This window comes from Myodes glareolus, chromosome 12 (genome assembly GCF_982192425.1).
Source record: "Myodes glareolus chromosome 12, mMyoGla1.1, whole genome shotgun sequence".
In the NCBI taxonomy this organism is placed as follows: domain Eukaryota; kingdom Metazoa; phylum Chordata; class Mammalia; order Rodentia; family Cricetidae; genus Myodes; species Myodes glareolus.
In genome coordinates, this window is record NC_142037.1 from 78,641,348 (window position 1) to 78,656,257 (window position 14,910).

The following is a 14,910-nucleotide window of genomic DNA, read 5'->3' on the forward strand; positions in this document are numbered from 1 at the left end:
TATACACTTGATTATGAAAAATCTTCTGCCATTAAGACTTTCCTGCTGACTTTACATTAATAGTAATAAATTGAGGGACTTTGGTGCATGGTATTGACTGTTTTTAATGAACACTTATGGTTATAAAGTGATAATTTATCATTAAAAATGTCTTCATGGGAAAGTCTAGCAGATTAGATAAATTCAGAAAATATAAAATGGCAGAGTTAAGTTGACCTGAGTAATGCATTAAGTATACATTATTATAATATTAGTTGTGCATTAATGGATGTTTTTAATAATAAATTAGTGTACTAGTATACTATTGTTCAATGTTTTATTATATTTTTGAAAATTAATTTATTGAAATGCATTACTTCTTCAGAACTATAATGTCTCCACTAGCATCTAATTCGTAGAAATTCTCAGCAGACACTGGAAGAAAGATAAACAATCTTGTAGATTAATATAGAGAGCAATTTTGAATTATGCATTTAGGGATTTTCATGGCTGATGTGTTTACAATTTTATGAAAATAATTATCGAGTTATAGAGAAAGCTGTATTGTGTTTTAGGGCATTTGACAGTTTTTGCAAAGTGTTGAAGGCTAGTTTACATTCCTCTTTCCATTAGTTATCCTGAAGGGAATCTCACAGTGTGGAAATCTTGGTAGGTGTGGCTGAGTGTTAGTATGCTTGCTGAACATGCCAGAGGCCTTAAATTTGATGTCCAACACCACCACAAAAATAAGCTTTAAAAAAAAAATCACAAAACAGATATCTTTAGGTGGAAAAATCAAAATAGTTTTTTAAAAGCTAGCATCAAAATTGAATGGGCAACTCTTTCTTCTTTGGTTTATCTCCTCATTTAGATCCCAGTGACACTTTAATTTAATATCCTTAAGACATTTTATAGGGTTTATTAAATGATAATATTAAAAAAATTTAAGGTTGTCTTGCCTTTAGGTCAATAAAATCATCTAATTTCTTAAAAATAAAAGGTTCAAGAATTTATTTCTGGAATTGGCCTATTTTTAAGGGGGAACTATTACAATGGATGCATGAAGCTCGGATCATCAAAGTACATTTTAACACATCCAATGGGAATAATATGAGGAGAGAGAAGTATCTTCTTACCACTCACGTGAAAGTCAAGAAACTCATGGTCAAACCATCTTTCTGAGTATAAGAATTAAAGCTACAAAAGGCTTTATTTAATTAATTTATTTCATTTAAATGTTTAATTTGTTTATTTAATTGAATTTATAATTCACACATTCAAGTGAAGATTTATTTCCCCTTGTCCCAGAGACCAGTAAAACATTTCTGGCGTGTACTAGATGCTAAGTACGTTTGGTATCGTATAAGTTCTCTGTTGCGTGTCCTTTATAATTGGTGGTTTTCTGCTTGCTTTTACACACATTGAAAAGCCTAGAATCTGTTTCTTGTTCCTGGGTCCCTGACTGGGAACTGAACTAATTGCCAATGTGTGGCCTGGAGGACATTTGCGGGTTTGCATGTGTTCACATCACTAAGTAGTAGGCTAGGGAGGAGGGCTCAGCTGGCTGGGCTTCCAGTTGTGTCGGCGGCGAGCACAGTCTCTGCTAGCCAGGCTCAATAAGCACTGGTGTAATATGGCCATTGCATCTCCAGGGACTTAGGATGTCTAAGGTCAAGCTGGCCACCTTTATGGAAATGCCAAATATCAGGAGAGGCTGAGTTAGGACAATGATCTTCCTAAGTTCCAAAGCCCTGGTGATTCCCATCATCCGTCATCAGAACTATTCATAAAAATCCGTCATTAGAAATTCAGTTTGGTGACGGAAGTGCGTGTATTCTTTTTGTGCTGTTCAGCTGCCTGTTACCACAGATGAACTCGGATCACAGTGTCCTTGCTTCCTTATGTGCCTTGGTTTTGGCATTGAGACGTTTAGCAGAGTCAGGACCTCATCCTTGCGAATCTGTTTAGTCGGTGCAAACAATATATGTAACCATTAATCAAAAGCTATCACATTTCCCTTACATAAATGTTAAAACTGACATTAAGCAGTATTAGCACGGTGTCACAGGACTCAAGTGAGATTTCATTCTAGTATGAATATATGATTTATAGGTAACTTACAAGGAATATGCAAATATACCCTCTGAGTGTCTTATTGATAATATGTGTGCGCTGTTATAAAATGATGTATGTTCACCTCTATCATAAAATAAGACACGTTTTGGTTAGATAGTTTATCATCCATTGTTAAGTCAGTCACTGTTTTGTACTATAGCAAAAACCTTATGTTTTATGGTTTATTCTCTGCTCTCACTAATGCAACCTGTTTGAGGAAAATAGGAGCCTAGAGATTTGAGCATGGTACCCAGTCCCAATTGCCTATATCCACTAATTAATAATAGAGGCAGAAATCACACAACCATGAATCATTTTGTAATGATTCCACAGCTTTCAAACACATCTTGCAATTTGAACTTAATCATGGTTGCATCCACTCCCTTAGGGATGCTAAGCTCCTGTCTGATTTACATAAGGTGTATGCAAAAAACGTAGGGGCCGAACTGTATACCTACTGAAGGTAGCACCGCTTCCCAGGTCCTGTGTCTTATGATGTTCCTCATTTACTGACCCAAGCCATTTTTTAATCTTAAGTTAAATTTTGATATGTGTATTTTTCTGCTAACTGGTAACAGTGAGATAGAATAGTCAATACATGTATTTTTCTATATTGTTTCGGTTTTAAAGAGTGTCCCGTGAGAAATAGGTTGGTACTCACTTAAGGGACAGAAATGTGGTTATAATAATCCTTCAAACAGAGGTGTTTGATACTGGATTCTATCGCTTTGAAATCAACTAGGCCTCAGTTAAGTCCTAAAAAAATCTAAGGTATGATCCTTGATATAATTAATATATTTTGTAAATATATAGGAATAAACATATACAGAGTAATAGGAAATGTGAGTTTGGAGATACAGGAGTAGCAGATCAGGAATAAATTGAAATTCATACAACATTTTCTCTAAAAAATTATATATTCTAATTTCTCTCTTCTTTATAATTTCAACCCCATAATTCTGAAAATGAATTCTGAAGGTCTACATTTTATATAAAATATGATTGATATTTAAGAAAAATCTCTGAGATGATTTGGCAGACTATCAATTCAAAATAGATATTCCTTCTTTTCTCTCACATGCTTGTCTTTCTAAATTTCTTGTTAAGAACTAAGAGTGACAGGCTCATATTTATTTAAAACACCAATATGAAATCAGAACTCCAAAGTGAGTTTTCTCAGTACAGGACGTTTTCCACTGAATGGAAGAGATTCTCTCTGGGCCAGACTGTCACACATGAGGCTGCAGAGCAGTTTGGGAGTTCACACCGAGGCAGCATACTGGGACTTCACACGTGGGCAGACAAAGAATGCCTTAGGGATGCTGGTGGGCATTGGGGAAGACATCAGGGTGTGATAGTGTAATCATGACTGTATTGATAACCAATATCGCCCACAATAGAACAGAAGCCACCATGTGGGTTATGTGCAGATGCCTGTAAATTGGAACATGGCATGATCTGAATGATTATATGTTTGCATTTGGAGGATTATAGGAGAGTAAATCAGTAGTATCCCCAAAATATGGTTCTCTCTCTCTCTCCCTCTTTCTCTCTCTCTGTCTCTCTCTCTCTCTGTCTCTGTCTCTGTCTCTCTCTCTCTCTCTCTCTCTCTCTCTCTCTCTCACACACACACACACACACACACACACACACACACACACACTCAGAACTTGGATCCAGGTTGTATTTCACTGAGATACAAGTTTTCTATTTACATCCATTCATGTATGTTCATCTCTATTTGAGATTCTACATAACAGGCACCTTATACAGAAATAAAACATTAGCCTCTAGGGATCTTAGTCTGAAAATAACCTCTATTATGTTTCTTTTCATTTAAAATGTGCCTCATGATTGAAAGAAAGAAAGCCTTCAGGATGGCAATGTATTGAATTGTGCTTTGCCCAAGCAGGGAATGGTCAGCTGGGCAGAGGGATTGTACCCCCAGAAGATACTGTAGCCATTATTCTTGTCATTCTGAGTGAAGGCCACGCTGCTGGCATCTAGTAGGTAGAAGGCCAGAATGCTAATTACATCCTATGGTGCCCAGGGAAGAATTGATTGAACACTGCTGCCCCCGAGACACCTGCAGTAGCCGAGCAGAATCCGACCAGGTAATGCTGTGCCATGGGCGACCCCATGCCATCTTCAAGTCTGACGCAACAACAATCTGTGCCATTACCTGCTTATAAGATCACAGCCCCTGTTCAGCGGAAGGCCACTGGCCATCTCAGAAGAGTGCTTATTGTTTGTTTGTTTGGAGACCACAGATGAAAATAAATGGCATTATGGGTTTTCCTACATTAATGCAACCAATTAAAACAACATTTTCCTGATGGAAATATCAGGGTATAGTGTAAAAACGAAATTTTTTTTTTGAAGAAAAAGAAATGTGCTGAAAACGTCAGGGCAGCTGTGAAGTAAGAAAGACATTTCTATTCAGTCAAACTTGAAAAAGCCGTGGACAAAGTAGGTGGGGACTGTGTAGTGTGTCTGTGAATCCTGGCCTTTATTGGTCATACTTCTAGACACATTCTGTTCTCAAAGATGTTCCTCATCCAAACCATTCCATAGCTGAAGTCTGACTTACCATGATTTTAAGGGGAGGGAGTGGGAAAAAATGAGATGAAGGGAAAAGTACGGGGTGAGACTCCCCCTGCAAGCCTGGAATTGGGAATCTGGCAGCTACAACTGTCAGGAACCACACGGTATCCGCTTTCTCAGTGATACAATTTTGTAGATTTATACCATCATCCAAAAACATTGCGTTATTCATTATTTTGTGTGTGTGTGTGTTTGTGTTGGATGTTTTTATTGTGTGTGTGTGTGTGTGTGTGTGTGTGTGTGTGTGTGTGTGTGTGTGTGTGTGTATAGGATTGCAAATGTGTGTATACCAAGGCACATGTCTCCTTCCACTAGGTAGATCCTGGAAATCACGGTCAGGTCATCAGGCTTAGTGCCCCAGGTTCCTATACCTGGTGAATCATCTTGCTGGCCCTGAATCATCCCCATTGCACAAGCTTTCCGTAAATATAAGGAGTCAGGTTTAAAGGTACACGTTTGTAATCTAGCACCCAAGGTGCCAGTAAAAACTATTGGGAGTTTGAGGCTAAGCAGCGCTATCTGTGATCCAATCTCATAAACCCAAAACTAAACAACAACAACAACAAAGAATAAACACAGAATGAAAGATAAAAGTAGAAAGGAAGTGATGTCACGAGGATACATCATTTGAAACTTTTCTGAGATGTACTTTGGGCATCTCTTGGCACCTGGCATGGATGGTTTGCCCCTGATGAGGACTCTCAAGCAGTAGTCAGCATTTTTATGCCCTTGCTTTTGGAAGTGTGGCAGGTTTTATCTACACAACGGCTCTCTGTCATGGCGGCCTGCCGTCCAGCTTGCAAATGTTTGCACAGAAATATCTGCTCTAGATGAAGAGAATCTTCCCAAGGCTACTGCTGCCCGGGACAGTTCTTTCGTATACCCTGAAGCCTCCCTGAACCCTGAGCAGCTACCTTTGATGTACATTTTGTGATTAGGAAAGAAAGGAGAAAATCAAATAGCATTTTGTTCAGCCGAGCTGTATCTCATAGATGAGAATTTTGTTGACTGAAGGCTTTCTCAGATGTGAACTTTGCCCTTTCCTATTAAACAAAAGGGTTACGCTGAGATTGCCTTTTTTTTTTTTGATTTCTCCTGAATTTATTCTCTTGGATATGTTAGGGCATGATATTTCATCAGCAAAATGGATGAGATAATTGTCTTCTAAATCTCAGTTCCTTTTGGTTTTCTGAGAAGTATCATCCAAGCATGTAGTCCCTAGTTCAAAGAGTCACCCTTCATAAGGCAGACATGTTTAGGCCTGGAGATCATGAGGTGTGCATGCTGTGTTGGCGGACATTAGTTTTGCTTCCTTACTAGCAAACATTTTAGATAATGGCACACCCTTAGACAAAACATTACCATAGTATTTAATGACTGTTCTCTTCCCTCTGTTTCTATTTTTGTTTTATTTGATAAGCATATTATTTAGTAGCCCAGACTCGCCTTGAACTCCTGAGATTTTTTCCTAAACTTCTCAAATGCTGATATATACCACCATGCTTGGCCTAATAGAATGTTTCTTCGTGAAGATGGGTTAATTATAATATTCTATTCTCTATACTCAACCAAGAGTACTAATTTAGACAAAAGAAAGAATAAGATGGAAAAATCAGGCCATCCTTTCTAGCCATTCAAATCCAAATGGGATTGTGTCCAGTATATCAGAATTCCTTTGTTAGAAGAGATATCAATTGGTAATAGGAAAATGTAATTTTGTCTCTGGAGATAAATACTATGCCATAGTTGGTGAAGACAGAGGTCCCGTGGGATGATCCAACATTATTCGTCTGTCTGTCTGTCTGTTGTCTGTCTAATGCAATGTTTCTCTCCTTTGTAAATCTACACCAGGCTCTTGATTACTAACTAGTCTTTGCAGAAGGCTGTACTCTGTGTACAATAAATTAAGCTTTAATTCCAGAGTGCAATGGAATAATTGACCTCAAAAAAAAGATGAATGAATAGGCTGTTCAGAGCTCATGATTAGAAGGTACTTTCCAGTCTCTTCATAATTGTATTTTTCCATTCAGTGATTTTCGCATTGTTTTCTGTCTTCTTTCACAATCTCTAACACCAGTCACCATCCTCCTGGGTCAGAACACCCAAGTTCCCTTTTTTCTTGGTACTAAGATTAAAGATTTTACTTAAGATATTTTTATACTTGGATATTAAATATTAATAGCGTTATTGCTCCATTTTAGGGCCAACTAACTGCTATTTATGTAAAGGTTTTTGAAGGCACTTGACCTCATAAAGTTGTAGTCACACTGGCATGCCCAGTACACAGTCATCTGCTTCAGTACTCACTGACTTTACTGTATCCCGAAGATTAAATGTTTATATCTTTCAGCTTATGTTTTCTTAGCTGTGATTTCAATTGTAGAAATTTATCGGTACTGTGATACTTTGGTACCTGTTTATAGTGGATAATCATTAAATCAGAGTAGCTTCTATTTCCTTATCCTTAAACACTTTAAATTTTTTATTAACACACCATTATATATATTTGTGGGTGTGATATATTTTATACATACATCTAATTCATCCTGATCAAATCAGAAATATTAATACTTCCATCTTCTTCCTCGTCACAAAGGTTTAACAGTGTGTAAAGTAGCTTTACTTTTTCGGAATATAAAAATACATTTTCTGGTTTGAAGAAAAATTGCACAGATTCTGTTAGTCATGGAGAGTAGATAAAGTCTTAAATTTTGACACATCTGTGATGAACAGAGTTTCTCTATTCAAGAGAAGTAATGTACAGAAATAAAAACTATGGGAAAATATGTTATAAACTGGTGCAACTATTTAATTCTTTATTAAAATCCTTAAACTTATTTAAAATCCTTAAAAGCTCCTATTGCAACTAGGCTTAGCCAGTGTCCATAGCCTGGAACTAGTTTCCCGTTTATGCAAAATTTGTACACAGTAAGCTTTTATTAAAATAAAAATAACAATACAAAAATAGAAAGGTATTCTGTCTCCAAGAATGACAACTCAACAGAGTTCTCCATAAACTCTGTTGCCTTGGCCTTGTTTGAAAACAGCATAAAATAGTTATGATCACTAGGGAAGCCAATTAATTATCTAGAAGGTGTTTAATTCCGTATGAATCTGAATGGAAGTTCTAGGCTCAAATTCTCAGGAAAGCCAACTTAGTTTCTAGACCCTGCAGAGGAGGGTTTACCAACTTTCCCTTCTCTGTTTGGGAAAGAAGTGCCCAGGGCTCACAAAGGGGGGCTTGTTTTCCACTTTCTACTTAGAGCTTTTGAAATCTCCCTGCACCTAGGCGGGAGGGCATAGCTTCCAAGTACAGAAGGATCTTCTCTCAGCCCTTTCTCACCAGTTCACACTCTGAAAATGGGACACAAACCTTGACCCCGCTTTCCTAGGCTCTCGTTTGGAGAATGCCGTCTATGCCCATGCATCTCCTGCCAGGACTAAGGACGACCATTGAGGCTGCCTGAGTCCCCTGGCTTTAGTCTCCATCTTAGTGCACCAGGAAATTTAGAAACACCCACATGTGGGAAGGAAGAACTCCTTTGTTGATAAACGTTTTTCTCTAAAATACTCCAAGTCAGAAAGGCCAGCTGTCAGTATTATGCTTGAATTCTATTAAATGATGACTTATATTTATAATAGTCCCATGATTTCCTTATTCATATAGGCATTTTAGTGATTTCCTTTATAGCTTTATCTTTATGTGATGGGGTTGCTTGATGACTTGATAATAACATCAATCTTAATTAATGTAATTAATTAATTACATTAATTAATTTCCTTTTCCCAATATAAGCAATTTAAGTGATTTACAATCTATGCTGACACCCATTTGTAAAAAAGCAGAGAAAATGTGTTTATCGATATGTGTTTATTGTTACATTAATGATGAACCTTTGCCCATTATATCCACAGTCTATTTTGATGAACTTCTGTCAAGTCATTATATGTTCTTAAATTTAATAATACTTGGAAGAATAATTGAGCCATAATTAGAAAGGCATCAATTGCTCATCTAAAATTCACTGATATGTTTGAAACTGAAATCATGGGGCTTTCTGATTTTGTTGAGTACTAAAAAATAACAGTTGTAAGCAGAGTCTTGTTGCTCCTTAATAGTCCATTGATAGCTTAACCATAGGATTGTTATCCTGTATAGCTGCACATTAAATGTGCTCATGTTGTGCAAGAATATAGCTCAGTGGCCGAGAACTTTTCTTGCGTGTGTAAGGTCCTAGGTTCGAGTCTCAACCTCACCAAAGAAAGAAAGAAAAGAAGAAAAAAGAAAGAAAGAAAGAAAGAAAGAAAGAAAGAGAGAAAACTAAGTTATTAAGGTAAATAGTCATATTGGGCTTTCCATAGATTATTCATTTATGGCTGTTTTCTTATTTGCTGTCTAGAATTTTTCCGGGAGCTGCTGGAGAATGCAGAGAAGTCCCTAAATGACATGTTCGTCCGGACCTACGGCATGCTGTACATGCAGAATTCGGAGGTATTTCAGGACCTCTTCACTGAGCTGAAAAGATACTACACAGGGGGTAATGTCAACCTGGAGGAGATGCTCAATGACTTCTGGGCTCGGCTCCTGGAGCGGATGTTCCAGCTGATAAACCCCCAGTATCACTTCAGCGAGGACTACCTGGAATGCGTGAGCAAGTACACGGACCAGCTGAAGCCCTTCGGAGATGTGCCACGGAAACTGAAGATTCAGGTCACGCGCGCTTTCATTGCGGCTCGCACCTTCGTCCAGGGCCTGACAGTGGGCAGAGAAGTTGCCAACCGAGTTTCCAAGGTAACTGAGGGCGTTACAGTTGGTCTTCCTTTTTTTTCTTAAAAAAATAAGGTTTATAAAAGAAATTGCAGCAAAAATTCTAATTCCAGATGGTCTGTGCTCTTAAAGACATTAGGTGCATGTCCAAGGTTTTTTCTTTGTACAAGAAAAAGCATTTAAGCAGTTTCTTATGGTTTGGCTACTAATGCAAATATTTATCAGCTCTGTAGCAGAGTTTTCATGGCGAATACAGTTCAAACAGGGTGGCTTGCACCTAGCGTCACCACGTGAAATTGGGGGATAACTGCCCATTGGCGGTCCACTCAGGTTCTGATACTCCAGCGAATGAAAGCGCTCTCCAAAGGAGCTGAAAGTACAAACCGGGCAGGGGCACCTGGCATCTCTTCTTTATGAGAGTGGCCCAGCGCCTCATTGGTGAGAGTGGAGCCTTGCCTGGCACCTGTGGAAGCAATAGCCCATGGGGTGGAGGTGGGGGTTCCAATGGATACAAAGGGTAGGTTCTGAAGGCTAGTCCCTTGGGTCATCCTTTATCTTGGTAATTCCATGCTGTGTGTTGTGTTGGTCTTATGAGAAGGATGAATCACTAATCCACTTCGGGGCCTTGAGGATAATGTCTGTAAACCTTCAATGCAAGAGATCATTCTGGGCCACCGGCTTTCAGCGTGGAACATTTCCTGCACGGAGCATATCTGCTTCTGTTTAAGCTCGGCCTTGACATTTAACTGCTCTTAGGAGGTGGGCCTGCCCATTTATGAGGTCAGCCCTACAAATAATCTAAAAGATGATTTATATAAGAAGTCGAGGGAAAACAATATATAAAAGGAGCCTGGTATTATCTCTCTTAAAGAAGGTCATATTTGTACAGAGATTATTGCCAAACAGTATTTTTTATTGCAGGTCTGTGCCCAAGAGTCTCAGAATTGTTTTTTTTTTCTTTTTCTTCTCTTTTTCTTTTTTTCCCTTATTCGTACTACCCTGTAATATTTCTTTTTTGTTCTTCCTTTTTATCTCATTATTTACATCTTGGCATAAAGACAGCGTCGTCCACACTCTTAAAGATATCTCTCTGTGGCATGACTTATAAAATTCCTAGCAGTCCATTTTCATAAAGTATCAGTTTCTAAAATGTTACAGCTTATGAAAGCATTTTTAAAGGGCTTTTAAAGCAATAATCGTAATGAATGAAATGATATAAAGATCATATAGCAAAGATAGCTAATGTGGTATTTTTTCATTGTACATCAACTATATCTGACCTATCAAAGGAACAAGTTCCTCAAAAGTGGTTTAATAAGAAAGCAGCCAAGTGGAATTCCAAGACAATGTGTGATTCTGTAGGGATGATGTGGAAAATATAGCAAGTGCAGGAAGGGAAGGTGTGTCCTGTGTGCTATGGCCAAGATATATCTTTCTGTAGGACATAAAAATAATGAAATTATAGTTCGATAAGTTAAATTAAAATGCAGTCACAGAGGCTTTAAGTGGGAGGCCTTCACCGTGGCAGGAGGATGAAATGTTGGTGGTGTTGAGTCCATTTCACGAATGTGAGAAACATTTGGCTTACATAGTATGACCTTAGAAGATTCCAAGAAGACAGGAATGTGTACATTTTCCTGTAGAATATCTAAGGAGCCAAAATGAAATGTAGTCTAATGACGGTTTTTACCTTTTTCCCAGAGGACAGCATTAATAACGGCCCAGGATTTCTTCCATGTCTTTCACAGGGAGATGTACTCTTGGGTACCTGCCTGTCAGTTTCTATTATGATGAAGGACATCAGGAACCAACCATGAGTAGAATGTGTCCTTCAGAGTTTTCAAGAATTCATGAGGCTTGTGTTATACAAAACCAGTTTCTTTCTTTCTATAAGCACCAGCTCCCGAGGTTTGGGGTATAGTTTGTGGGTCTTATAATGGAAAACGTTAGCTATTCTATACAGATCTTGGCCTAACTGAGCTGGGGTCCATTAGTCCTAACCATCCCAAACATAAAGCCCTCAATGGCATTTGGTCTCTGAGTATGGGGACTAAAAATATGAGATGGTGTGTAGGTATGCAGGTGGGAAGATAGACAGCAGTCGGGTAGATAAAAGAGTTAGAGATCCATGTTCAAAGAAGCTGAGTGATTACTTTTATGAAGTAATTTGTAACTCACAGATTTTCAGATTTTTACTTCCTTGTTATAATTTCCAGAAAATCTGTAATAAATTAGAAAGACAGCTGTTAGCTCAATGATGGCCTTCTAACTACTGTGCATACCAAGGTATGCACAAGGTATTACAAAGGTTAAATATCCTGAGAGGAGAAGAAAGAACTAAATTTGATGGTCAGCCTCTACAAAGCAGAAGTGTCCACATATTCTGCTAATAGAGAGTCTTAGATTTGGTGACAGAAGTTTTGAGAATTCAAGGGAAGTTCAAAAGTTGAGATCAACTGCTCTCATCATCGCGCTTTGGGAATTTGCTTCCCTCCAATTTCTTCTTTCATTTAAGTGACAATTTAAGTCTTTGAAAGCAACGTTAATAGTGTCTAATTAATTGTTTTGACTGGAAAATTAGCTTCTTTGGCAAAACACAGCAATTTGAGACAAATGTTTTGACAGAACATATTAGGGAAATTCCTTTTTTAAAAGTGGAAGATTAATTTGTGAGCCTCAACCAAATTATGTCTTAATCTTAGGCTTTCCATTTCACAGATACAAATAATCCTTCTTCTAGCCTTGAAAATGGGGAAATCATATTTTGTAACTACAGCTGTAGCTCTGCATGAAGCATTGTGTGATTCTCTAGTGAGCACCTATGGTCGGTGAGCTAGGATTGATTTTCTGTGTGGATTCCCATTTTTGAGGATGGCAAGAGGTGCACTACATGGAGTGTGAGACTTTTGTATAGTGAGTGTAGCACCCATGCTTTAGCTAAGGCCATCGGAAACGACCTGTCTAGTGGGACACATCCATGCCTGGTAACTGCCCTTGTTCCCTGCATCGACGGATGAACACGTGTGCAAGTAGACATGTAGAAGAATCTTCAAGGAAGTATTTTTGAACCAAATGCAATGAGAAGCATCTTGGCTGCCCCATCCAGACGCTATCAGCAGTGATCGCTCCACACTACGGAGGCCTTTGGAGCACAAACATGAGCTGTACCGTACTCAACATTTGGATCTCACAAAACTTATTTCAAGAAGGAAACCCATAAGCCGCCAAAGATGACTCACCATTGGTACGATCCGCAAGCATTGTGAAGCTAAGCAATACCGCTCAGGCACATACAAAAGAATAAGTAAGTGAGATCGCACAATGATGCACATGCTGTTGAGCTGTGCAGTCAAGCAGAGCCACAGTGGAGCTCTTGAAGCCATCACTGGCTAATTCTAAACTGGTGCTAGATTTAGAGGGCCAGGGAGAGGTCTTCATGCACCACATGTAAGATATTTTCCTCAAATAAATCCGTGTAAAGAAATTCTTTACCTGTTGGTCAACCATGACTCTTTGTATGTATATGATCCTGTTTATAAATTCCCATTTTTTTACTTGCTAACCCTCATTTAGGATATGCTGAATAATTTTTGGTAGCTATAGTAGGCAAAATTATAAACGTGAATTACAAACCAGCTTCGATAATGCAGTACTGACTGCACTAGAGCGATGGGCGCAGTCTGTTTTTCATCATTTAACTCCCCTAAAGAGCCATTGTTGTCATTCTTTTATGTCCAACCATTAGTGAGCAAAAACATGGATGCTACCAGCTACTCTAAAGGCTTCCCAAAAGTGTCCGCACTAAACGGCATGTCCTAGAGAGATCTTAGCTTTATGTCTGCTCGCATGAAGTTTCTAACGGTCGGGGCAGATGGAATGTGGGAATCACTCTGCTGTCTTGCCTGTCCCATGATTATACCATTTACAGACAGAAGGGCGTGACTTTTCCTCATTTTTCCCATAAAAGTAACTGCCTAACCAGGCGTGTAGGTCAGTAAGTGAAGTGTTTACAAGCATAAGGCCCTTAGTTCAAACACAGAAGCCACACACACACACACACACACACACACACACACACACACACACACACGGACTGGTGGTGGATCAAGCCTGTAATCCAGTACTGAGACATGTAGTGAAAGGCAGGGGTTCTCTAGGGCTCGCTGATCTTTCAGCCTGACCTACTCGGTGATTTCCAGGCTAGTGAGAGATGGTGGCTCAAACAAAGTAAAAATACGAAACTATGGATGGTGCCCGAGGAATACCACCCATCATTGTCTTCCGGCCCGTTCACACACATACACACAAACAGAGGTATAAGCACAGACAAGTGTATTTCCCAGCCCCCATGACACAGTAAAAGCTGAAAATTGTGCTAAGATCAGTCACGTCAACATTCCAAGTCATGGCATTGATTTATTTCATAAAAGGTGAGTCAGTAGCAGAGCAGAGAACCATGTGCCTGAAGTAGTAACAGGTACTGCCATCTTTATCTCTAGTCTTTCCTCCTTTACTTTGAAAGAGAAGAGTGGCTTTTATGTTTTAGGAAGACAAAGGAATTTTTATCCTGTCTGTGTTTTCTGAGCAAGGTTTTGCTTTTAACTGAGAAGATGAAGAAGCAAATTACCTACCACAGTAAATATGCCTACCCTAGGCTCTCTCCGATCACAATGGAAAACCATTCTGGAAGAAGCATTGCGTATTCTACTTATCGAGGAAATTGGAATTGGAATCTGTTTTAATATTTGAAGTTTGAAATATGTTAAGATGTAAAATAACACCTGTAGTACCTATCACCCGAATCAATTAGTTTCTTTCCTTCTGCAGTAATGTGTTGATTCGAGTTGATTTTGTGGAACTGAAAAGGACCACAAAAAGGCTGTGAATGGAGGAATCATTTTCATAGTTCAGCTGAGGTTTGTGTATTCTCTTCAGCAGTTGGTGAATGTCCAATAGACCAGTAAAACCTCAGTTTTATATAGCATTAGAAACATAAAGCTAAGAACATTCACTTTATTCTTTCTTTGCCATGTTGTTTGTACGTAACAGATGAATTGCATAGGTTTACTGCTCACAAATGCTGGAGTACCTCTCTGTCTCTGTCTCTGTCTGTGTGTGTGTGTGTGTGTGTGTGTGTGTGTGTGTGTGTGTGTATGAATGAGAGAGACATGTTTGCTATGGTGCATTTGTCAAAGTCAGAGGATAACTTTTGAGAGGCAATTCTTTTCCTTTTACCAAGTATTCTTTACATGATGGAACACAGATCTTAGGTCTTGGTAAACAGGTTGGTAGAAGGTGCACTTACCTGCTGTGCCATCTCCATGGCCTTTAAAAAAAATTACTCAGGAAGAGTAGATATATACAAAATAATTGGTGAGCCAGACTGTTTTAGCTCATAAGTTCACTTAGATCTCTAGGCTCATTGCTTCATAGTTATTGCTGTG

At 38.7% G+C, this 14,910-nt stretch overlaps 1 protein-coding gene across 2 annotated transcripts in view; it reads left to right on the plus strand.

Annotated features, from left to right (window-relative positions):
* Gpc6 (glypican 6) overlaps window positions 1–14,910 on the plus strand; it is a 1,010,052-nt gene that overhangs the window by 481,475 nt on the left and 513,667 nt on the right. For both annotated transcript variants that reach the window (XM_087912307.1, XM_048421923.3), the window contains exon 3: window positions 9,099–9,490. In XM_087912307.1, the coding sequence (XP_087768433.1) occupies window positions 9,099–9,490 (392 nt within the window). The remainder of the gene's footprint in view (window positions 1–9,098; window positions 9,491–14,910) is intronic.